Source organism: Mastacembelus armatus, chromosome 6 (genome assembly GCF_900324485.2).
Source record: "Mastacembelus armatus chromosome 6, fMasArm1.2, whole genome shotgun sequence".
Lineage (NCBI taxonomy): Eukaryota > Metazoa > Chordata > Actinopteri > Synbranchiformes > Mastacembelidae > Mastacembelus > Mastacembelus armatus.
Window position 1 is genome coordinate 5,560,173 of NC_046638.1, and position 24,448 is coordinate 5,584,620.

At 40.1% G+C, this 24,448-nt stretch overlaps 1 protein-coding gene across 2 annotated transcripts in view; it reads left to right on the forward strand.

Annotated features, from left to right (window-relative positions):
- The window catches only part of fbln1 (fibulin 1), a 28,124-nt gene extending 4,389 nt beyond the window's left edge, over positions 1 to 23,735 (forward strand). Inside the window, exons 2-17 of one of the 2 annotated variants that reach the window (XM_026311928.1) lie at positions 759 to 867; positions 2,579 to 2,708; positions 4,821 to 4,980; positions 5,358 to 5,420; positions 5,521 to 5,607; positions 5,760 to 5,897; positions 6,000 to 6,137; positions 6,755 to 6,898; positions 6,994 to 7,119; positions 7,297 to 7,422; positions 7,786 to 7,905; positions 8,067 to 8,198; positions 8,321 to 8,444; positions 13,249 to 13,394; positions 14,681 to 14,821; positions 23,133 to 23,735. In XM_026311928.1, coding sequence (XP_026167713.1) covers positions 759 to 867; positions 2,579 to 2,708; positions 4,821 to 4,980; positions 5,358 to 5,420; positions 5,521 to 5,607; positions 5,760 to 5,897; positions 6,000 to 6,137; positions 6,755 to 6,898; positions 6,994 to 7,119; positions 7,297 to 7,422; positions 7,786 to 7,905; positions 8,067 to 8,198; positions 8,321 to 8,444; positions 13,249 to 13,394; positions 14,681 to 14,821; positions 23,133 to 23,272 — 2,024 coding nt within the window. In that variant the 3' untranslated portion in view covers positions 23,273 to 23,735. Of the gene's footprint in view, positions 1 to 758; positions 868 to 2,578; positions 2,709 to 4,820; positions 4,981 to 5,357; positions 5,421 to 5,520; positions 5,608 to 5,759; positions 5,898 to 5,999; positions 6,138 to 6,754; positions 6,899 to 6,993; positions 7,120 to 7,296; positions 7,423 to 7,785; positions 7,906 to 8,066; positions 8,199 to 8,320; positions 8,445 to 9,045; positions 10,736 to 13,248; positions 13,395 to 14,680; positions 14,822 to 23,132 lie in introns of those variants that run through there. The other variant, XM_026311929.1, reaches the window with a different exon arrangement.
- Positions 23,736 to 24,448: the final 713 nt, after the last annotated feature.

Consider the following 24,448-nt stretch of genomic DNA (forward strand, 5'->3'; position numbering starts at 1 on the left):
AGTTAGTCTTCTCTTTTTTTCTCTCTGGAGACTTAATGTTAATAACAATTTGGCTCAATGATCCTGGTATGAGCCGAAGGCAAAAACAAAAGCTATTACACGTTTGGCAGATCACACAAACCACAGACTGAATAAACTTGATGTGATTGCAACAGCTGATTGTTTACAGAGTTGAGGCATTCCACACACTCTAATCCACATGAATAAACAGCCAGATCACCACAGAGTTGGTTGTGTTTCAATCAAAAAGTTTCTTTTGTGTCTGCAACAACATATCCATCATTCATCGTCTTTGGCAATAAAATGCCTACAGCCAGTTTAAATTGCCAGACAGATTTTTAATTTTGTTAGAAATGCGAGGAAACTTGCTTTCATGGGTCATGGCAAGATTTTGTTTGAGTCAGATATCCAGATTATAACAACTTTTTATAATTCAATTTGCAAAGCAGCTTGTCAATCACAGCTTATGCTTATGACTATGCAATTGGATACATTTCTCTAGTCATGAATTGCTTAAAGGGTAAGAATCTATAGTCTCAGGGTGAGCACAGATACAACAGTAATCCACCTGGGTTCTACATGTCCCCTGTAGTGGTCATGTAGGTGGGGATCTCCTCATTGCAGCAAACCACACAGTGCCAGATAAGAACATTTCTTCTTGACAGTGCACAGTGAATGGAATGTTCACAGTTTTACTTTTACTTTTACTTTTACTACTCCAGATCACACATTCAAAAACATAGTTTGTTGTTTCGTAGGAGCAGTGCAGATCTCAATAGAGGACTGCTGCAAGGATGGCCAAAAGCGTGGTAATGATATTGAAGACTGTTCATCCCTCCCGCTGATCTCTGAGTCAACCACATGCAGGTAACCAGGTGCTCTCTGCTACTTTGCTCTCTCTGATCACAGATCTGTACACCATAAGGCTTAGATTTACAAGTAATTAACTGCTGCACCCTGTGTGACTATATGTACCACAGAAGGTCAGGAAATATTGACCCAGAAGGTTTGTATCAGGTATCGTCTATAGACCCTTGAGAGGCTTTAATTTACTCCCATAAAACTCCAGGCACATTATTCACTTTACATGAGAGCAGGAAACAGTAATAGTGATGGGATAATAACAGGTCTGCTGGTAATCCTAGAAGGTGTGCTTCCGCAGGTACAGGGCCTGAAAGCCAGGGAGGTCTACTGCTGTGAATACTGATGGCAAACACATTTACCATAGCCACCCTAAGTGATCCCAAATTTGTCTAAATTTCAGCATGTGGGGAAGTAAGGAAAAGGGCAGAGGTTTGTTTGGGGGTGGAAACTGGCGAGGGGGGGGTCAGATGAAGGGCTGTTTCAAAACACAGGAAATACCTTGGAGTTGAAATGTGACACAGAAAGAGGATGAAAAGAGGCAATAACAGGAAATGTGAACGATTGCTTCAGACACCAAAGGGAAAAAGAGAAGAGAGGAGAAAGGGAAAAACAGGAGTGCAACTGTGTCCTTAAAAGGTTCTGTAGAGGAGGTGTGTGCCTTGACGTGAACTGGAGATCCACAATAGTTTATGTAGAAAGAGATTTCTGGTAGGAGTTGATAAAAAGATTTGCTGGAAATGAGAAAATAGAGGTGCGGGGGTGGCACTTTGTGTTTTCTGTCTCGTAAAACTGCAGCAGACAGAAACAGTCACCCACTCTTAACTGATTGGATTTAGTAACAGACAGCAAATGCTGAACAGTACAATGAAATCTGATCTAAATGAAATATGAGCTGGTATAATGACATATAATGCTCTCATATGAAGTGTTGTGCCTTTAGATACAGCTTTTGAAATTTAAAGAGTCATCATAGTAATATACTGTATTTTATTGATCCCTGTAGAAAAATACATTATATGGATCCTGTTTTCAAGGAGCTTAGAGGTTAAGTTGTGATATTTCCTGTAACAACATGTTATTCACTTTATGCTTAAACCAACATTTTAAACCCCATTGGTAATGTTTTATTACTGATTTCTAAGGAAATAGAGTAATTCTGCTCTGGTGATAGTGATTTTTAAGTATGTTGTATATCATGTTAGCTACCAATTAATGGCCTGAATTCTTACATGACACAGCTTGCTTATCTTTAGAGAGAGGTTTGTTTTAGAAATAATCTAATAAAAGTAGGAAAGAATCCACCATCCTGCTGTGAGTAAGGACATGTGGAGGTGGACAAATGTTTACTCCCAAGACAAATCTTTGAAGTAAAATGTCGGTTTAACTCAGGCCTAAAACAACAGAACAAAGACCTCAGGGAGTGCTGCTCAGCCCAGTTTTAAGTTCAGTGATGTCAGTGTTGCAAAACACAATAAACTTCCAATGCCCTCATCCAAATCCACAGAGGACGTTCTCAAACCGCTCATCCTTGCATTGTTAGTGTGATGACTTTGAGATCCCCATCAGGCTTGCCTCAGGCTGATTTTAATGGGCTGCGCTTTAAGGCAAAGTTGCACCAAGGAGATTATTGACAGAGCTGGGAATAAAAGCACCACCTGTGTTTTTGTGTGTGTGTGTGTGTGTGTGTGTGTGTGTGTGTGTGTTTAACTGGCAGGATCGTGCAGGAGCAGTGCTGTGTAACAGTGCTTGAGGATAACATGTGCACCACTGGTATCAACATGGCCAAAGACCAAGGAGCATGTGATTCTTTATTCACCAACACCTGCGAGACCAAGACTACAAAGGTGTGTCTGTATATATATGTTCACATGCATACACGCGTGGTTGTGCGTGTGTGCTAAAGCACTATAAACAGAGACAGTTCCATAGAGAGTGAAATAACAGAGTGTACTATAAAATCCCCCTCTACTCAACTGTACATCACTCTGGTGGACAGACGGTTTGGAGGCAAATGATTGATGAGAGCAGTCGTGTATATCTCTGTGTATTTTTGTCTGTGTCTGTGTGGGTGCTGTGAGCAGGATAAGGCATGTCACTCGATGGAGGAGTGGAGCATGTTGCTGTCAGATAGATTATATATTAAATTCTCTAGAATTTAATGCACTTTTCAGCCTTTCTGTGTTTGTGTTTCCTTTCAACCCAACCCTCAGTGTAGTCCTGTATCTTCATGACATACCAAACATCCACACATCTCAGATTAATGACTGGCAAAATCTGGAAAGCTGGTGTGTCTTCTTGACAGGATGAGATAATTGTCAGTGGAACAGCTTGTCTTTACTTGATCGACTGTTAAGTGCACACAGTGGCTCATACTTACTCTGTATGTTCTCTGGGTAAGGTGAGTAAGACAAAAGATTTATATGGATGAGAAGGTACAAAGGGCTTCATTAATGTATGGAAAAAGAAATGACAATCTGTCCCCACCTTAAACCACACACCTGTGAGACATTGCCCCCAAAAACTGTTGTTGTTTTTTTGTTACATTAGCTTAGCACAAAGACTCAAAGGAAGAAGAAACTGCTAGCCTGTCCTTCTTTAAAGATAAAAAACACCTAAAAGTGCTTCTACAGCCAACATGTCATATCTAATATCTTTACACAGCGACATGCGAGTAAACTTATTATCATTTGGAGTAGGAGCGAGTTCTGTTGTCTTGGCACAAGGATTATCTGTCAAAATACGATAATAAGATACATTTTATTATTCTCCAAAATGTATTCATTCAATACAATTCAAAATTGATCAAAAATTCAGGCAGACTTAAAAAAATATATATTTCAATAAAAAAATCAAGGAATCACTATCACTATCTAAGGGTGTGTTGACTTTGCTGAAATTGGTTGATTGACCTTTGATCTCTCTTTCACTGTATAATACTTCTAATTTTCAAATTATGAGCCTTCTTCCTTATTTAGAAATAAGTAGAATTTTTATTAAATGGACTTGATTTGTAGTTACTTGACATTTTTGTCAAAGGGTGTGCTCCATTTTGCTGCATACTGTACTGATTAACACATACAATAATATAGTATGACTCAGCCTGATTTAATTAACTTTGCTGAGCCATCGATGTTTGAATGAAGAAAGCAAGTGTTTGTTTTTTAGTTAATAATGCTGAACATGACAAGCACTACATTTTATCCAGTTTCTGTTTCCTGTTTATACATTTTTTAAAAATTCTTTCCACACAAACATGCACCCACAGACACAGACACACTAGCAGCAAATTTTGACTGATACACAACTACACTCAAAAAAATAACCTGTTGGATGAACGCAATAAAATTATGGAAAGAATTTCCACCTAAATCAAATGCTTTTATATAGTTATCATATTGCAACTGCAACATATTGCATGTTGTGTTACGTGTATTAGTTGCCATCTTTGACTTGTGGCATGTATCGAGTCTTGCAATCACTACCATTATAAACATACACCACACACTGGTATACCCTCATTGCCTATACTGAAACACAAACCCACCCATCCCCCACAGACTGCACCTTTCATCCCCCTTCCTGGCTGACTTCACCAGGCTGCCATAATGATTGACTGAGCATGTAAAACCCACAGGGGAGGATGATGTCATCTCATCACTGTCTTTTGTCTGTCTTTCTTACTGACTTACTGCCTCTATAGTCCTGTCTGTCAGTCTGTCTGAAGCCTGTCAGTTGGCCTGTCTTCTCAATCAACCTTCTTTTCTGTTTGATTGGTCGATTGAGAGCTTGGTTGTCTTTCTGAGTCAACAACATACTCAACTGTCAGGCTGGAAGCATTGTCTACCTGCAGTATTTTACAATTTTATTTTCCAATATCCCATCCTAAAAAGCTTATCCTTATATACAACATTAATTTCAAGATGAACCTGCATTGTGTTGCATTCTGTTTTCTTTAGATGTGCTGTGATTGTTGTCTTCTGGGCAAAGCAAACCAGGAGAAGGGCCTTCCCTGTGACCACAACCTGTCTGTGGGATACCAATGTGGCCTGGTGTCCCGGGCCTGTTGCGTAGATGGAGTCCCAGACAACCAGACGGCATCCACAGGACAAACAGAATGTGGGTAAAAAAATAAACATTCATGCAGTAGGTTCATGTTTTTTTTGTATCAAAGCAGGTAGTTCGTTTCACACTAGGAATAGAAGAATATAAGACAGTGATAGTCTGTGCAAAACCACATAACATTTCACAGAATTTTGGAAGATGAACATAAGGAATAGTAAGGTGAGGAAATTAGAGCACCGCTGGTCTTGCCAAACATAAGCCTACACTGCCCCATGGTGGATGCATGTAATCACTGAGTTTAGCTCTCGCATAAGTTAAAGAGTGACTGCACTCAAAAGAGAAAAACATCTTTTGTTTTGCATATGAATACAAGTAGGTCAAAGTCAGCTTATATATAATTATATGAATGTTTTTTTTTCTTTCTTATACAGTACCCAACAAGGATGAAACCAGTGAAACTGGACATAATTCAGTATCAAGTGATCAGTGCAATGGTACAGTATAATAACCTACTACTTAAACATTTCTATGCTTAACTCTTTTGACCTTGAAAATGCATTTCTTAGTTATCAAATGTCTGTGTTGCCTTTTCAGGGAAATGTGTTCATCGCTGTACTGGCAACAACACTTGTCTCTGTTCGAAAGGCTACAAACTCAAACCAGATAGAAAGAGCTGTGAGGGTAAGTGTCCTCTGTACCTTTCTTCTTCTAATTTGAATAGTAATATTCTAATGTCACTTATATCAGTACAGAAAGTAGGTCGCACTTGGACTATTTTTCAAATTTTGGTGGGAAGAATGAAGATGTGAAGGTCATCTCTTCTTCTGTTTCAGATATCAATGAGTGTTTGCTGGGAATAAGCAACTGCCGAGTAGGAGAGCGTTGTATCAACACAGAGGGCTCCTTCCGTTGTCAGAGGGAGATCAGCTGTGGGACTGGCTATGAACTCACTGACACCAACTTTTGCAAGGGTCAGTTCCTTTGGTGGAGATATACTATCAACTTGGACAGTGAATCTGAGTCATGTTTTTACAGCCATTCACTAACAATTCTACTGTGATTTCTTCATCCAGACATCGATGAGTGCGAGACTGGTATCCATAACTGTGGCTTACAGTTTGAGTGCCAAAATATCCATGGCTCATTCCGTTGCCTCCCCAAGGTCAAGTGTGGAGTTGGATTCATTCAGGATGCCCTGGGGAACTGTATTGGTAAGAATTAAATTACAGTGGAGATTTAGTCAATCTGAAGCATTAATTTATTTGCCTGTATATTTACATGTATATTTAAGTGTAGGAAGGTATACACACATTGTTTTTCAAACTGTTGGCCGACCATTCATTTTGAAACATTTTGAATGATTTTTAGATGATATCCTTTTCTTCCCCACCATTAGCTCCACCATCGGTCAAGAATGTCCCATATGCAGGTGTCATACCAAAATTTCATAGAATTGCTGCAGCAAAAAGTGCTAAGCAAGTCCCAACAAAGAGCACATGCAAAGCAACATCTCATGAGCTTGTGTTGCCACATATGGCTAAATTATGGGATGACCCATCCACATTTGTAGGAATTGTTAACATAAGACTCTAAAGCAGAGTTACATCTGCATCCTTGTGATTGGTTTTGCATGTTCAGTAACAGACCTACAGCTATCATGTTGCTACATGTGTGTAGCAATGATACAGAAATTTTGAGATGGCTACATTTAAATCATACTAGGAATTATTATTTTCTGTGGCATCAAGCTCATTACTTATTTAATGATATTGTGTGAAAATGAATCAGACTAATCTTATCATAATGTGATCTTTGTCTATATTTTCAGATATCAATGAATGTGTTAGCCAGACAGGCCCTTGTCACAGAGGGCAGATCTGTATCAACACAGCTGGCTCCTACATTTGCCAGAGGAACTCTGTTAACTGTGGTCGAGGATATCACCTCAATGAAGAGGGCACACGTTGTATTGGTACAAAACTCATTATTTCTACGTATAAAGCATCTTACTAACCTACGTAAGGTGAATATCACAGTGTTCTCTGATCTTTGGTCCACCCTCCACAGACATTGATGAATGCAAGGGCCCTGAAAATGTCTGTGGAGGTCATGGTTGTATCAACCAGATGGGCACCTACCGTTGTGAATGTGAGAGCGGCTACATCTTCAACAGCATCAGTCGGGTTTGTGAGGGTAAGCAGTTGGTAGATCTTATTTGATGTTCTTACATAAGCAGCTAAAGCCAAGTGTATCCACTGCATGTAAATACATCACACATACATACTGTTCATCTACCAGTATAGGTCAAAGTGTGACACAGAGAAATTTGTTAACATTTCAGCTTCTTACTGTGGGATACTTGTGTTACAGATGTTAATGAATGCAGGCACTACCCTGGCCGCCTGTGTGCTCACAAGTGTGAGAACACCCTGGGATCTTACAAGTGTAGCTGCTCTTCAGGATTTAAGCTAGCCAGTGATCTCAGGAATTGTGATGGTAAGACAAAACTCGAAATCAGGATAATTGCATCTTTTATCTAGTATGGCTTGAAATATTTTAGGCTGTATTGTGCAGAGGGAACCTCTGTTCATTTCCAAGTTGGATGATCTGGCACATTTGGTCTTCTTCCTGCTGTGGGATTAAGTGGTTTTGTTTTCATTTAGTTTACTGATATTGATAATAAACAAGTCCCTCATTTATTTTCATTGTTGTGTTGTATCTGGTGAGATTCCACCAATCAAGATACAAACAGGCAGGATTGTGATGTTACCTGTTCTGCTATTGCAAATGTTCTGATCAGTTGACAGAAAACTAGTAGGATGAAGCTCATAATGCTCTGTAATTATCTCCTCTGTGTAGATGTGAATGAATGTGAGAGCAATCCATGCAGTCAAGAGTGTGCCAATGTGTATGGCTCGTACCAGTGTTACTGTCGCCGTGGCTACCAGCTCAGTGACATAGATGGCATGACTTGTGAAGGTAAAATGAAACCAGTGGAGTTTATTAGTAGGTTTTGACCAAGCCTTTATTACATTTTGAGCTACAGCTGTAAGGCTCATAATTACTGTATCATAAATTGTTGAATTCTATTATTGTCTCTCTGGTTTGACTTGTTTAATCTGTCTTTGTGACCTTTCTAGATATAGATGAGTGTGCCCTGCCCACTGGAGGTCATATTTGCTCCTATCGCTGTCACAACACTCCTGGCAGCTTTCACTGTTCCTGTCCTGTTGCTGGCTACAACTTGGCACCCAACGGCCGCAGTTGCCAGGGTAAGCTGTACTTACTCTAGTGCTACGCATGATGGTTGATGTCCTAGGTCAATTTTAGTGCAACTTATTTTTATTAATATCTTGAAAGCACATTTGTCCACTTTTTGTGTTTTTCCTCCCAGATATTGATGAATGTGTGACGGGGACACACACCTGCACAGTGAATCAGAGCTGCTTTAATGTCCAGGGAGGATTCAGATGCCTGTCCTTCGAGTGTCCAAACAACTACCGACGTGTTGGAGAGACGTGAGTATCTGGATTGTATCTGTTATACACACTGGACAGGATACACAATCATGAACAGACTTAAGTTTAAATGTGTTGCCTATCCAAATAAACACAGACATAATATAAACAAAAACAGAAAGCTCACACTCATAAAGACCCACAGACAGGTCTGCAATACGTACTCCACAGTCAAATCTGAATGGTCATTGTGGAAGTAGCTGCGTATAGCACCAAAAGTAAACGATACCAGGCTTTTTAAACCAGCCATTGTACGGATAAAGACTGCATGTCCGCTCAATGCTGGAATGACCTAAGATTTAGCTGTAGCATGTTTTAGAATGGTGAAATTCACATGGATATTTTTTAAGTTTCAGTTTTGGCACATATTCATTAGAGGCTGTGTATCCCACACTTGTGACTAAGCATCTTGCATGATCCCACAAAGGGCACTATGACCTGCCTGACAATCACTAGGCTGCTGAGACTGATGTTCCTTCCACTGCATGCCATGCACGGCAAACTAAATTTACATCTGGTCTCTCTTTCTCTTTGTGCCTGTTTTGTACTGTCTTGTTCTGTCCTGCCCCGCCCCAACCCACCCATTCCTGTCTTTTTGCAGTCGATGTGAGCGCTTGCTTTGCCATGAGTCTGTCGAGTGCCTGACCATGCCTCTGAGAATAACCTACTACTACCTCACCTTCCCCACCAACATTCCTGTCTTTACCAACATCTTCCGCATGGGTCCCTCCAACACTGTGGCTGGTGATGACATCCAGATTGCTATTACTGCTGGCAACGAAGATGGTTACTTCAAGACGGAGCAGGTGCCCACTGGTGGTGTGATGTCAGTGGCAAAGCTCATCACAAAGCCACAGGACTTTGACCTGTCTCTGGAGTTAAGATTGCATCGCTATGGCATGGTCAGCACATACGTGGCTAAGGTGCTGGTGTTTGTGACTGAGGAGGAGCCCACAGTACCATATAATCCCTTATTAGAATAAACACAAGGGTTATGTACTATAGGGTTACAAATGTTACCACACTCTTAAAAAGAATGTGTCATTTTAAATGCATTTCTGATACTTTCAATAACCTAATTGGGAGACTGTTGACAAAATGACACCTGTACTTTCTACTGTGCATTATCATGTCATTCTTAAATATACACATTTTTGACAATATTTAAAGGTGAACTTTAACAAAAAAGGCCTGTCTCAGTTAACAGAGTAACTGAATCTTTTGTTTTTTTGGGAAATTCAGTTCACATTCTTGCCCGGAGTTGCATAGAGAAGAAATGGTACTGCTCTCATGTTTGTATGCCACTACCAGCAGCTGGCTAACTTAGCTTAGCATAAAGAGTGGAAGGGTGACAAAATCTTCCTACCAGTACCTGTAAGGCGCATTGATTAGCATGTTGTATCTTGTTTAATTCAAAAATCAAATTGCAAACCTCTACAAACCAACAGATAAAATGAGTGTAGGGCTTTGAGGGCTGCTGGGACAGCAGCATCCTTTGATCACTTCTCCTTTTCTTTTTAAATAGATTAACAAAAATGTTACTCTATTCTACACTAAATGTGTGTTAAATATGACACTTTATTTTTTAAGACTGGTATAAACAAGACAATATATTAAAGATACAATATCAGAAAAAAGAAATAAGGTTTTGTGTAGTGTAGCATTTTATATAATCAACTTTTTAACACTAGAATTAGGGATCATTATTAAGCAGTATAAATTAGCTCCAACTGAATGTATCTTATTGGAGGTAAGACATTATGAAAGCCTCTAGGTGGCGCTCTAGGTCAGGATAAATCATAAAATGGTATGACCTAAGTCTGCCTACAACTGAGTGTAGGCAAACTATCATGTAATCATGATAGTCTGAAGTCTGACATTTTGCAGTATTTTATGGTTTATATGTTGGATGAACAGTTTTCTATTAAAATTGAAATAGAAATAACACATGTTCAAGTCAAATCCAGTTCTTGATAATGGTGCATTGTGGGGTTTAATCAAGTACAGCAAAGGGAACAGCTGGAATGTGAGGCCAAATCACAGATGGAGGCATGAAGACTTCCTTGCATAGTTTCATATTACTGTTATTCTAGCAGCCTCATTGAAGAGGAAATCCAATGATTCATGCATATCTCAAATAATGCATATATTCAAAGGTACATTCAGTGATCTGATTAAAAAATTGGTTGACTCAACAAAATTTTATTCACAAGGTCTTTTAATACTAACATGAAACATCTGAATGTATGAATGATTTGTGAGTTAATAAAATTTCCTGATGATTTAAAAGATGTCATGCATCAATAATATTTGTAAACACAGACCAGGTCTGTATTTTACATCAGTTAACCCTTAGGAGTTAACTGATGTATGTCACCGTCATGCCGGTGGGATCAAATCACATGACATCCCACTAGCCTAGACTTATAAGGCTTTCGAAACAAATTCAAATTTCCTCCTCATAATCAAACCTTTCAGTTTGCTTAGATTTCAAATTTCACTATTCATTAAGATTATAAGGTAATTCCACGCCTCCAAATTCCAGTCAAAAATTTGTCAAAATTTGCCTTTTAATGTGTTGATAACTCCTACTTCCTAAATGTCACTTACCTTGTCCCTCAAATACATCTTTGCGTGGCTGTTATTTTCATGCCCATCTCTTTAACTTCCATTACATTTTGGGCCTAATGTGAAATGCACAGATTTCCACTGCATACTGTGTGTGTAAACCCCAAAGCAGACAGACAATCCAAATGAAGGCTGAGTAAGTGACACACGATGGGATGCAGTGGCAAAGGAGAGGGAAATATGCACCAGCAGGAGAGAGAGTATAAATAGTTTGACATGCTGTGAGGCTGCTGCCCGAGGGCTGTGGCTTATAATAACTGTAAAGTCAGATGTCCTAGGTTCCTCCTGTCCTGAGTTGTCAGGCCACGAAGGATGCACTTGGTCCCTAGTGGGGAAATCCTTAAAATAAGAACATAGTGGTGTGCAGGAGGTTTTTTCCTCCCCTTTGACATTGAGTTATGGGGCTCTGGGCTCTGGCCGGTGGTCTGAACAATTTGTGGTACAGCAACATCACCGCGCACAGAATGAATGATGCCCTGCAGTGTTTGTGTTGGGGCGTTATCAATGTGCTGACTATAAATAATAATTACCAAAAAAATAAAAGGCCCTACGCTTGACCAGAGGACTTTCATCCAAAAAGTCTGTTTTTCTTTCTGGTATGAAAGTATTGGGGTTTTTCTCCTGGTCTGGGCCACGTGAGGAAAGGGGAGATGAAGAAGACATGCATATGTGCATGCACACATACACACACATGCTCATGTACTCAAACATGTTTGCATGCACAAAAGCACATACAGTATGTGCAGATAGACATACAGGCATTTTCAGTACAGATATATGCATGATTAACACAAACATAGAGCTGTCATTAGGTCCACTTGCTATCCCTGCTTTGAAATGCCCGTCTGTCTATAGGGGGCAGTTCACCCTAGGTCATTATCTTCTCGTAAATTTACTCCCAACCCCAACAGTGCTTTCACCTCATCCTCTAGAGCCCTGTTCTGGTCTTTCTGCAGCTCAGGCAGTAGTATTATAAACTAGGAGAACATTTTGTGGGTTTGGCCTGGGCCAAAGCAAAACTTGGACCCACCCGCTAATTGCTAATTACAAGCCCCTACCCAGTGGTGGCTTGACTTTTTGTAAGGGGCTTCTCTCCTTGCTCTCCATGAAAAGAGCCCTGCAACCCAAGCCGAGCCTGGGCTTTGAGCTGCAGCCTATAGGTCCCCTGAGGTGCGCCAGAGATCACAGCTCATGACTCACAATGTGGCTATATGGCTGCCATGCACATTAACTGGACTTAAACATGGCAAATTGTCTGTTTTCATAACCGAATATAACCATGTACTGACTTGTCTCCTTTGTGAAGACCAAGCTTTAATTCAACATCTTAGATGTCAAAGTCAAGACTTTTATTTGGTTTTTAAAAATTCTCTTATGATCACAAATGCCTCATCAATTCAAAGACAAACTCTTGATTTATGAGGTTACTAATGCCTTAGAAACCTTTCCCGAAGTCTTATGTAGCAGACAGGTAGTGAATAGTGATACTTCAGGTGGCGTTAGCTTTAGGAGCCAGCATAGGCACTCTGTTCCCTATGACCTGTCACTGATTAGTCCATGGAATAAACAAAGTCCTAAATAATAGGATGAGAGCTGCCCTGGGGAGAGGCTGGGGAGTTGTCTAGTCATGTTGCTCAGAATTTAGGAGTCTTTAAGAACACTCCCTTGTCCCATAAATCCTCCTCAAGAGATTATCTGATGTGAAGCCGGGGATGCTCAGCAAATCCAAATATTTTCCTGAGCAGGTTGTGGATCATACTCTGTGAGTGTAGTAATTCATTTCCCACACAGCTTGAAATAGTACATCAGTAAAGCATCAATGGCTGCACAAGTCTCCACAAGCTACAATGTCTGGCTTCAGCATGAGCTTTGGCTATCAACAGTTTATTATGTTTCCAAACCACATAAAATGTGATTGTTTCTGGTGTTGACTGCTATATCCAGTATCACTGTTGGCTTGCTCAAATATTGTTTGTGTAGTGGCCATTTGAGTTACCCCACTGAGTTCTTGCTTATGCAATGGGCTGCTCCAAAGGATGCTCTGTTATCATGAGTTTTAGAACTCACAGATGGGTGACTCTGAAACTTGTACACTGGCATTACCTAAAGGTCAGAGGCCATGTATGTGTGTGTTTTCTTTTTTGGTGTTTATGTGTATGTTTGTTCTCTCCTTTAGAGCAGCAAGGCTTGAGCGCTCTGACACCATTCGCTGTATAAAGTCCTGTCAGCCCAATGATATTGCCTGTGTTCTGGACCCCACACACTCGGTGTCCCACACCTTCATCTCCTTGGCCACCTTCAGGGAGTTCACAGGGCCGGAGGGTAGGTGTAAATCCATGTTTTATTTGAACAGTAATTCAACAATGCAGGAAAATGTAAAAAAAGACAAAATGCATAGTTTCTTTAAAAGAAATATTGCTTAAATTAAGGAAGGTCTTAAAATAATAGTTTGATATGTTGGCAAATACAGTTATTCCTTATTTTTGTCAGTATTTAGATGTGAAGATTCACATTATTAAAGAGTAATTAAGAGTGGTTATGAAACCAGAGCCAACATAATATAAACACTGGTAACAGGTGGAAATACTGTAGTTAGTCTGACCCTGTACAAAGGTATCAAAACATACCTATTAGCACATTCACTACTAAACTGAGTATATAAAGGCAACTATTTACACATGTGAACTTTAGTTGGATAGACAGATTTTGCTAGTTTTGGACAGAGCCAGTCTAGTTACTGTACCAAACGCTTTATCAGCTTCCAGCCATTCCAGTAGTCATGCTATGTTAACTTAAGTAGTTAGTGCCCGCCGCTTAACATCTACCATACAGGTGTGAGAATGATATCAGTTTACTCGTCTAATTACCAGCATGAAGGTGAATAAGTGTTTTCCCCAAACAGTTTCTTTAAGACAATGCTGTGTATCCCTAACCCATACAGGACCATATATGTGGCTTAATTGTGTCACAGAATGCTCTGGTAAAATTTGAGTATGGCACTATGGCACTATGAGTTGTGGTTTACTTTAGTGTCAGTGGGGTCTTTACGTTTCTACTTTAGTTCTACTTTATATCTACTTTACCCTCTGGGCTCCCATCAAATGCATTTTCCTCCAGTTGTCAGAATACATATAACTACCTCTGACCCCTAAATTAGCTATTCCATGATGTTCTCCTTGCAGTCCAGACTTGGCTGCCCCACACCAGAGACTAAGTGCCATGCTGGTTGGGTATGAGTAACCACGGTAATCACTCACAGACAGTGACAGCTGACAAGCATCTATTGGCCAGCATACAGTGCATGTTTCAGACACACTCATGCTCAACGTCATGTGGAGTTAAACCCTTGTCATTTCTCATAAGCTCCACGTTGGGGTGTAAAGGACTTATGGCTACTCAGCTGAACAACACCACTGAAAAGCCTCAACCTTTGTGTGACCCTCTCAGTGTACAATAAACACAGACCTTTCCATCTCTCATTTTATTGTCTTTCTCTTGGAAAGAAAAAAAAATATAAAAGGAAAAGCTGGCACAGGCACAATACCAGTGTCATTATGAGGGTTCAGACTCCAAAAGCTTTTTTTTGTCTAATTGTTATCTTCTAACAGAGATCGTTTTCCTAAGAACCACTGTGCCAGCTTATGGATCCTATCACTTGGGCAGTTATGACGTCAAGTTTGACATCCTGGAGGGCAATGTGGAGAATGCCTTTGACATCATCAAGCGGATAGAGAATGGATTGTATGTGGGTGAGTACAAGGATTTTATTTTGCTTTATGTGTTTTGAAGTTAGGCTAAACCAACCTAGTGTGAACATCTGAAAAATGCAGCCTGCAACCTGTACCACCCAACAGCCTCTATAACTGGAAATAGCATTTTGTTTTGACATGGAAAAAAATATGTATATATTTACAAATCATACACACAGAGAGGGAAAAAGATCAAAAAAAGAATGTCTAGACTTTCTGACATAAGTACATCTGACACGGCCATTCTGGTCTTTGCAGTGTGGTGGCATCATGTAGCTGTCATCATCTTCATGGGGGCTCATGGTGTTTGCGTCTTTGGAGAGCTGTCCTTTGAGTGGCTCTTTGAGTCAGCCGAGGCCCTGTTTCTGTCTCACCAAATATTTGGCATCAGTTTTCACAGTCTTGTGGTTAAGCAAAGTACCATTTAATTCAGTTATCCACGGCTATGCTTATCCCAAGCAGATCATTACTTTCCACAATGAGTTATGGCGGTCTGAATGTACAGGAACAGAGTGTATATATCTACACCCTTGTATTCACATGTGTGTATGCATGGGTGATTGCAGTTGACAAGCAGTTCATCATAACTACCTGTTCAGCAAACCGCCAGCATGAAAAAAGAGCCCTGTACTAGTTCAAGTAGGAGCAGCAAATAGAATCTCCAGTGATGTGGAACAACAACACATGTTTGAGTAGAAGCCATTCCCATCCTTTAGTCTGATGGTGACCCAAGGCTGCTGCACGCCTGTGGGAGAGTTGAACTGAGTGTTGGCCCTGGGAGGATAAGGGTGTTGTGAGCCAGACAGATGACACATTGTTGGGCCCATCTAGGTGTTTTTGTTTTGGTTTTGCGCTGAGATGCAGGCAGGATGGTAGTGGAAGGACAATGTTGTCTTGCTGATGGATGAAGGGATGGCCTGTCAGTATGCACATCTGTCTTAAAATGAAAAGGAGACAGGGAGGAGAATAGAGTGCGACTGTTACTGGTTCAGGCTGCATTGTACTCATTTCATGTACATTTGTGCAGAAACAGATGTATGCATATCAAACACACCCATATTCACACATAGACGTGGGAGAAAAATATTTATCACCAGCAATACTTCACATAATTTGCTATAAAAGCAGTTATATTTATATTCTACTGTTTTATAATTGTGTCTTTTTGTTGGAACGCATGATTGTGGAATTCAGCATGAGTGGTAAGCCTTACATTTAATATCTGATCTAGTAAATGTGTTGTATGTGTGTGAAAAGGACTGAGGAGAAATTCCCTGTTTATACCAGTGCTTATTTGCAAAGGCAAGTATGTATGTGTGTGTGTGTGTGTGTACACTGTAGGGAGAGAGAATAAAATTACAGAGACAAAGACAAAAGTGAGAGACTGTGATTCAATGAAAAAGGAAAGAGAGAAAATATGTGCAGAAGTAATCCTGAGCGCTGTTCTTAATGTGGTTAAATGTATTGTTCCACTTCCCCACGCTAGGCCTCAGTGTCTCGCCGAGCATTAGAGCACTTAAACTGACGACCACATGAAAGGCCTGTTTGTGAGGAGCCACTTCTCTCCCAAAGCCATTGGATGCTTATTGGATGCAGCTTTTGCATGTTAGCACCACTTGCCCATCACGTATCCAAATTGAGACACTGTGCACTGGAGCCTTTGGTCATTGACTTTTCACTATGAAGTGTGGTGTCCACGGTGTGATGAAGGCCTTCTTGGTTTTATTTAGTGGGTTGTGCTGCTGGTGCTTTGGCCCAGAGATGCTGCTATTGCGTAACCATTGTAAGAGGCCCGCTGACGTGTCACTTAAGGAAGCTTAGTTTCCAGTATCTCCAGTGACTCCAATAGTGGTATTACAGCTTGGTGGGATGTGAAGAGTAGCAGACATTGAGACTCCACTAATGAACAAGTGTGTGAATTCAAACTAACTTTGGCCATTATTTTTGGCCACTTTTCATATTATTGAAAGGGCCAAAAATGGCTATTAGGAAGCCTCAGAATCCATTGCTAACTTGAAAAAGTGATACTTAAAAAGTTTGATTGGCTGATGCTCTTTTTCGTTCTGCTCACTTACTCGCTATTTTAAAACCAGTTGACTGCACACACAGCCATGCAGTGCATGCATAGACATACACACAAATGCACATACCCGAATACTAGCTGACAGCATGCCAAATAGTGTTAAGAGATGCAGCAGTCTTTTCCAGGTCCTGGTCATCCATCACTGGCTTCCCCAGTACTGTCACATCTGGATGACAACTTTGACAGCCTTACACATCTGTGCAAAGGCAACTGACCCACAGCAATTGGAAAACATGATCAGAACCAGTCAAAGAGTTACAGATTCCTATGACAACCGCAGCAGCACAGCAGCAACCACATGAAATATATGTATGTAGACACACAGCAGAGCCACTAAAGTGATAAGTATCATCATCACAACTGTCACTGCCACTGCCATCCACATTTGATTAAGGAATGGTTGTTTGAATAGGGTTAAGCATATTATGATTGATTTTGACACTTAGCAGGTTGATAGATGACCCTTCCCTTTGAAAACACTGGCTGTGTGGTCTCTGCTAGAAGCATGGACTGTGTCTGGGGTATTATCTGCATAGCTTTTAGTGATATGCATCACTGGTGGATCAATACTATTTTGAACCACTCCTAATGGGGGTATTACAAGATATTGTTGTTTTTTTATCTTTATCAGTCAAGGTCAGTTTGATGAGTATGCATCTACCAATTACATTTCTTCCTGTTCATCAGAGTCAAAGTCATCTAGACAATACTCATATTCATATGTGATTTTTTTTTACTTAGCTCAGCCAGCTGCCTGACAAATATCAATGTACGTAAAATTGTATGTCCCATACAATAAGGAAGCCAACTGTGGAATCAAACATCAAACATTAGTCATCCACTGATTCTCTCCAAGAATCTCCTCTTCATGAGTAATTATTTGTCATGGAAGAATTTTACTGTACCATTAATCATTACTGTCCAATTCCTTTTTTTAACAGGAACAACTGTTTTTTTAAATGTAGTATTTATATTTGTGTTACTGGACAGCAACATATCTTCTTTTTATGAATCATACTCCACCCCGTAAGTTTAAGACACCTCAGTGAAATTCCAGTCATTTTTGAAATACAGGTGAAAATACCTTTGTGGTTTATATCCTGCGCAGAGAATAAATTTCTTTTGCACAGGCATTGCCGTAGTGCTGGCATCCATTGAGACAGACAGTAAGATAAATGGAAGCGAAAGTGGACAGTTTGTCTTCATGCAGGTAGTCATGGTCGTCAGCACAGCTGTCGACAGTGGCTGGTGGAATGTGAACCTACTGTGTGAGACATGACTATTTCAGAGCTAGTGGAGCTTGTGGCTCTGGCTTGTGGCTGTGCTGGTGAGGAGCTGAGTAGTTGACAAGAGCCGTGGACATAAGCAGACAGTTAGTGCCTCAAGTTTGAGTGGCTGTCATTTAGATGAATCATGACATGGCAGCAGCAGGCCCACCAGAGTGCGCCAAGCCCACAAGGAATCCTTATCTGCCCCACATAACAGTACAGTTAATCAAAACAGGGTTGTCTCCACCCAACAACCCCACAGTCAAACACACAACAATCCCTTCGGGTGGTCTTTTACTATCACTGTAGTAATGAAGACATAGTGGTGCGACATGTACCGCCAACAGTATATACACATATAGTGTATATTACTTGCAGTAAACCGGATCCAATAACTCAGCAGATACACTTATCTTCTTTAGTTTGGTGATCTAATGAACTTATATGCATCATTACTCTCTGCTTTCAGGCACTGAGATTTTAGGAAAATGCAACTTATTTAACTAAACACTCAATGCAAAAAATGAATGCTGTTTTTATCTGCGTTTATGTAACATCATGCCAAAATAATAAAAAAGTACTTCCTAAGCTTATCTAGATGCCTTATACTTTTGGAAATATAAATTCAAACAAAGAGGTTTTCAAGTCATATCTTTTCCATTTGGTCTACAATGTCAAGTCTATTTTCTGCTACTTAGTTATGGTTCTTAGCTTTGAAAGGTCATTTGCAATGTAGTGCAAAGGTTGCGGTAAAGATAATAGTGCATGTTATGTCATCTCAGCTGCTCCGGCCCACAACTGCTAAAACAGAAAGTCCAAGAAAAGAACCAACCAATTCCCTAAGGCTATTTTTGAGTGATGTCACTAACCAGTGAGCGACACTGTCCAATAGTGACCTATGGGCCATTTGAGAGATCTGTAACTATGACTCACTGTTAATTTACCTTAAAATATCAAGCCACATATGCTAGGCTTTCAGAAAAGGGGCACACACAGAACCCACCCCCTCTTTGGAGTGGTCACAGTTGTGTTTGGACAGCCTCAACTGACCAGCCATCCATATACCAGTGACCAGTGACCAGGCTGTAAACATAAGATCTAGTCCAGAAGGGCCCTGTACACTGTGTTTTTGTACAATGGGTTATGCTGGCAACTTGAAAGGATTATATTTCAACCATGCTGAGGGGTTATCAAAACTGAAATTGGTTGCTTTGCTAATGGGGTGACAAGGGAGCTAGTTAGCAATTTCTTTGGCATAATTCCTAGCTTTAAAGGGACTTTTTGGAGAAAAAGGTTTCAGGCAATAAAAAATAAGACTCTTTGCTGTGTTTATGTTGATGCCAGCAGTATTCAGTTGCACATCAGATATGGTTAAATGCAAAACATATCATAGTAATAATAATGATGCTGAATAATGCCCTCCAGTACCCTCTTTGCATACTGGAACTTTGTACACAACCTGGATACTCTCCAATGATTTCACTGAAGTGAGCATGCATAACGCCACAACCAGCGTGTCATTATACAATACTGTGGTGAGGCCAACGCATACTTTTCATTTGTCTCTGGTGTTAAACCCGTTCATTTTGGATTTTGTCATACACTTCCTCACTGAGTTGTAGAAACCAGAAAACCCCGAAATTGTACTGTTTACATGTAACCCTTCAATATTGCAGCCCTCGTAGCCATGAAGGATGACAAATGCCTCCTGGCATTTGGTTCACTTTGTTTTGTGGCAGTGTCTCTGCTACTTGCATGCATTTATTTAAGGCTATTTTCTACTTGAGTGGCTACTTTATGTTGTGGTGGAATGTTTTGGAGAATGGACAGATTGTACAGCTGTTTGTTTGATGGTGGCTGTTCAAGCCAGTGGGGTCACCTTTGCACACTGTGGCAGATATCTCTGTGAGATGGAAAGACATCACAAACCTTTCCAGCACTAAAACCAAATCTCCTGCTTGGGTACTTCAGGCCTCAGATGACATGACCTTGCAACTTAGTCACAGGGCAAACTACCAGCTCTAGGGCTTTAAAATCCTCCCCGTGTTTATTTATATGAATCTCAGGTGGTATGGTAGCCAATCAAAGTCAACCTGTTATGTGGCTGTTGGCTTTAGGCCGTACAGTCCGGATGAAATGTTAAAGATGAGTATGTGGTTGTGGTTTCACCTCAGGTTCACTGTGAGTGTGCTGAGGCCCAGCTGTTAGCTGATGCTTTTCCCTCATTGAGGATGCCACTGTGCTTTTGATAGGTAGTGTACGGAAACACAGAGTCATCATGTTAGGATTTCACAGAGGTTGCCAAGAGGTCACATTAACTGACTTCAGTATTAAACTCCTTTGTGCAGAATTGGGCATACAAGCCTGCATTGTAATAACATAATTATGTTAATCTCACCCTCAAGGCTGTGCAAATTAAGTTAAACAAATGCTAGAAGTTGAATTAAAACCTTTTTGACAAATTAGATATTTCTTACTATGCCACAAGTCACTGGAGAAAAGTTGATATGTCTTACAGTTTAAGATAAACTCCATGGATTGTTATTGCACTCAATAGCATTCCAAATTTTGAAATTTGAGTTAAAACTGAACTGTTTTCTGTTAAACTTCAAATCTTACCAAATCAGAAATAATCGCAAAATTAGGGGATCTGGAGGAGCTTTTGGGCACAATAACAATAACATAAATTCTGTTTGTAAGAATGCTGCTTTGCCCACTGCATGTGCTAATTAGACCACAAGCAAATTTATAAAACACTAACAAGACTCAGACAAATTCCACATATTGCATTATTTAGATGTCCTTAATAAATTTTCAGTTTACATACAGTGCATGTCTGTTTTTGTTATTTATTTAAGTGGTAAAATCATTTAACTTCCTTTATTGGAAACAATCTTTAGGATTTTCAGATGAAAACTTCCCCTCAGTTGACCCTTATTAAACTTATTAAAGAGTCTTTAGTCCTCATTAGATTTAGGCCACACCTACTGTACACAGCAATTAAAAAAGCCTTAATGTGGACTGAAACCCATCTGTCTTTGCAGTGGTCCATATTGTGCTCATAATGATAACTTACTCATCTTCATTGTGTGCTTGCTCAGCCCAGCATGGAAGCCTTTGAACTCATTTCATTTGATGTAAGTGCACAGGCAAATCGTGAACCTTGTGAACTTACATTGGGTTTGCACTGGTCAATTCGGAGTTGCATATTTCAATTGGCTTAAGTCAGAAAATAATTCTCAGACTCAAAATTCAACCTTTGTTTCCAAGTCAGTTATTTTCGTAATGTTGTGGCTGTTAGGTTTTAGCAAAGGTTAGAGTGTTTTGATGGTGCTGACACTTTGGAAACAATAAATTTCAGTCCCATTCCCCTCTGTCTAGTGTCACTATGCAACAGAGTTTCAAAACACAAAAACAAGGGGGTAACCCTGGTAGAAGTGGGCCCCATTCCACAATCCTCCAAATGCTTATCACCAGAATCTTCTGGAATCTGTTTTCTGTCCACAGATCTGACTCTGAGAAGGATGTCAGTGCAAAATAAAGTGACAGAGAGAGAGAGAGAGAGAGAGAGAGAGAGATGGAGAGAGAGAAGAGAGAGAGCAGTTCAAGTTCCTATAATATGCCCCTCCTAGAAAGATGGACTCCTGGAGGAATGCCTCCATGGCTGTATCGCGTGACTGTGACTGCTCCCCTCCATCAAACACATGGGACTCATTTACCCTTGTAGGCCACAGTGATGGTGCCACAAACACCAGCCCCCCTCAGCAAGGGAAGAAAGAGGGGAAAGAGAAAGAGAAGAATGAGTGTATGGGTGGGGGAGTCTGCCAGTGTCCCAAAGGATGCGGTGGATGGCACATAATAGATTATCATTTGGCCTCTGGTGAACAGCAACCAAATGGGTTTTACTACTTAATTACGAGTACCACAGTAAGGAGCCTCATAATTTGGACTGATCAAGGCACTGATCCGTCATGGTCCTTGTTGAATTCAAACACTTGAGTCATCATCTTTACTGACTAAGTTATGAATAAGACAAACACAAGATGAGTAAATGAGAAAAAGAAAGGGGATATTTGAAGGTGTAACGGGAAGACAGAGTGGTGATTGTGCTGCCTGACTGCACTCTGGCGATGGCTGTTCAAACAGGCCAGAGCAGAAATGTCACCATCCCTCTGCAGAGAAAAGGCCTGCTGACAGCCTGTATAAACACTAGCGTTTTTTCCCCCCTTGTAATCGCATGTTCACTTAAAAAGAGCACCCAATGAATTCCATGGGCATTCAGTAATGCTCTGCTGCAGTACGTTTAGTCTCCCATCTGTATTACCATGATAGAAGGCATCTCTTGTCCATGGAGATTGTGGAAGGTGGGAAAAAGGAACAAAAGAGAATGTCAAGGACAACCCTGGCATTGCTTTTGTTTGGCTCATCAGCATTGCACTTCATTTGAATACTAGCTGAGACCATAGCCAGAAGCTTTTGTAGTAATTGAGCCTAGACTAGCTTTAAGGCCTTCTGAATTTCCGGTCCGGTCCCTTCAGTGCTCTGTTGGTTTTTAATCTGGATGTACCAGATTATTGTTTGTTGTGCACTCAAAACCAATATATAAGAATAATCTTGAAAGATAAAATATGATTTGGGTATATGGGCACAAAGTATTACCCCTGAATAAAAATTTTACTCCACTGGACACTGCTGTATTGGACTGTAAGCAGAACTCAAAACCTCAGCCCTTAAAACCAAAACTATCTGCATGGGTAGATAGGTAAACATTCAGAATCAAGTAAACACCAACAAACTGTACTGTAGTTATTAAAGCTTTAATAATGGCTAACACATTAACTAGATGACTGGAACCTATGTGACCAGCAGTAACAACAAGTAGTGTATGTATTGATGACCTGTTATATTCTTGTCTATTTATAGTACTTACTGTCACTAATATTGTTTTTATCTCCTTTAGGTGTTGTTCGCCAGGTGAAAGCTCTGACTGGTCCATTGACTACAGTACTGAAACTGTCCATGCGCAACCTGACAGCTCAGGGTGACTCCAGCCAAAACATCATCAATGTGCATGTCTTTGTCTCTGAATTCTGGTTCTGAGACCTGACTGCCAGATATTACCACATGTATTAAGACATCTATTGTCAACACTGTGTACATTGGTTTTGTTATATATATGCGCAGATCAGTGTTTAATGTAATATTTGATTACGTCTGACAGTTTCTGAGTTGAAAGGCTAATAGCTGCTTCTGATGAAAGCACAACACTTAGTTTTGATGACAAGCTCAGCCTAAAGTGCACTTTTGTGCTGGGTCTGGCATAATGGAGCTAAACATGGAGAAACTTTATGTTATAAAAACCTCTTAAAATATAAATAATTCAGAACTTATAACCTGAACGTGCATGCATTTGGAAAGGTCATTACAGAATGTGATAATTAAATTCAACAATATTGTTTTTAGACATTATAAGCCATTGTTGTTGTAACAGTCACTTTTCCTTTCTCACTGTTTGCATTGTAGGAGGTTTTATTTCTATGGAATAAACATTATTTTAGTTACAGTATTTGTTTTTGTATTTCCTTCCAATGACATTCAAATCCTCATTTCAATTACACATTTAGGGTTCACGTAGTTAAAAAATAAGATAATATTTGTATGTTTTCAAGACATAAGGGTAGAAATATGAAGTGAGAACTGGGCTTTTTAAGTACACCTCTGTTGAGCTAGTGAGGCTGACAACATGCAGGTGAGAAGCCGTCTGCTCCACCTGGCATGAAGTTTTTTTGCATCATTTCAAGGAGCATGATTACAATATATTTCTCTCAATATGGTGGAGATTCAGGAGAGAATAGCAAAATCAGGATAATGTCAAACTTATGCTTGGTCATCAGGTCTGTTGTCAGCAGCAAAGTCTGTTTCTGTTGGCAGCAGACGATTAGATCCTCGAAGCAAATTCGTTTAATTATACACGCGTTATCGGACCTGCTCCTCCTAGGGATCATTGTTCCACGCGGACCGTAATCACTGTCGCACAACGCATTTTAGTATCAATAGTTGGAGCTCTGGCAAAAAAACGTCCATAAAAGGCAGAAAATGTCCAAACCACACTTGTTTGGTTTCATTTCAGACTTAAATAAGATGACAAGGTGCAATGCGTGTGTTGTAAAGTAGAACTGGCGAACAACAACAACACTCACTGCTTCAACATCTGAACAGAAAACATCCGGTTGTGAATCAGACGGAGCCGACACAAGGTAAAGTCATTTTTGTCAC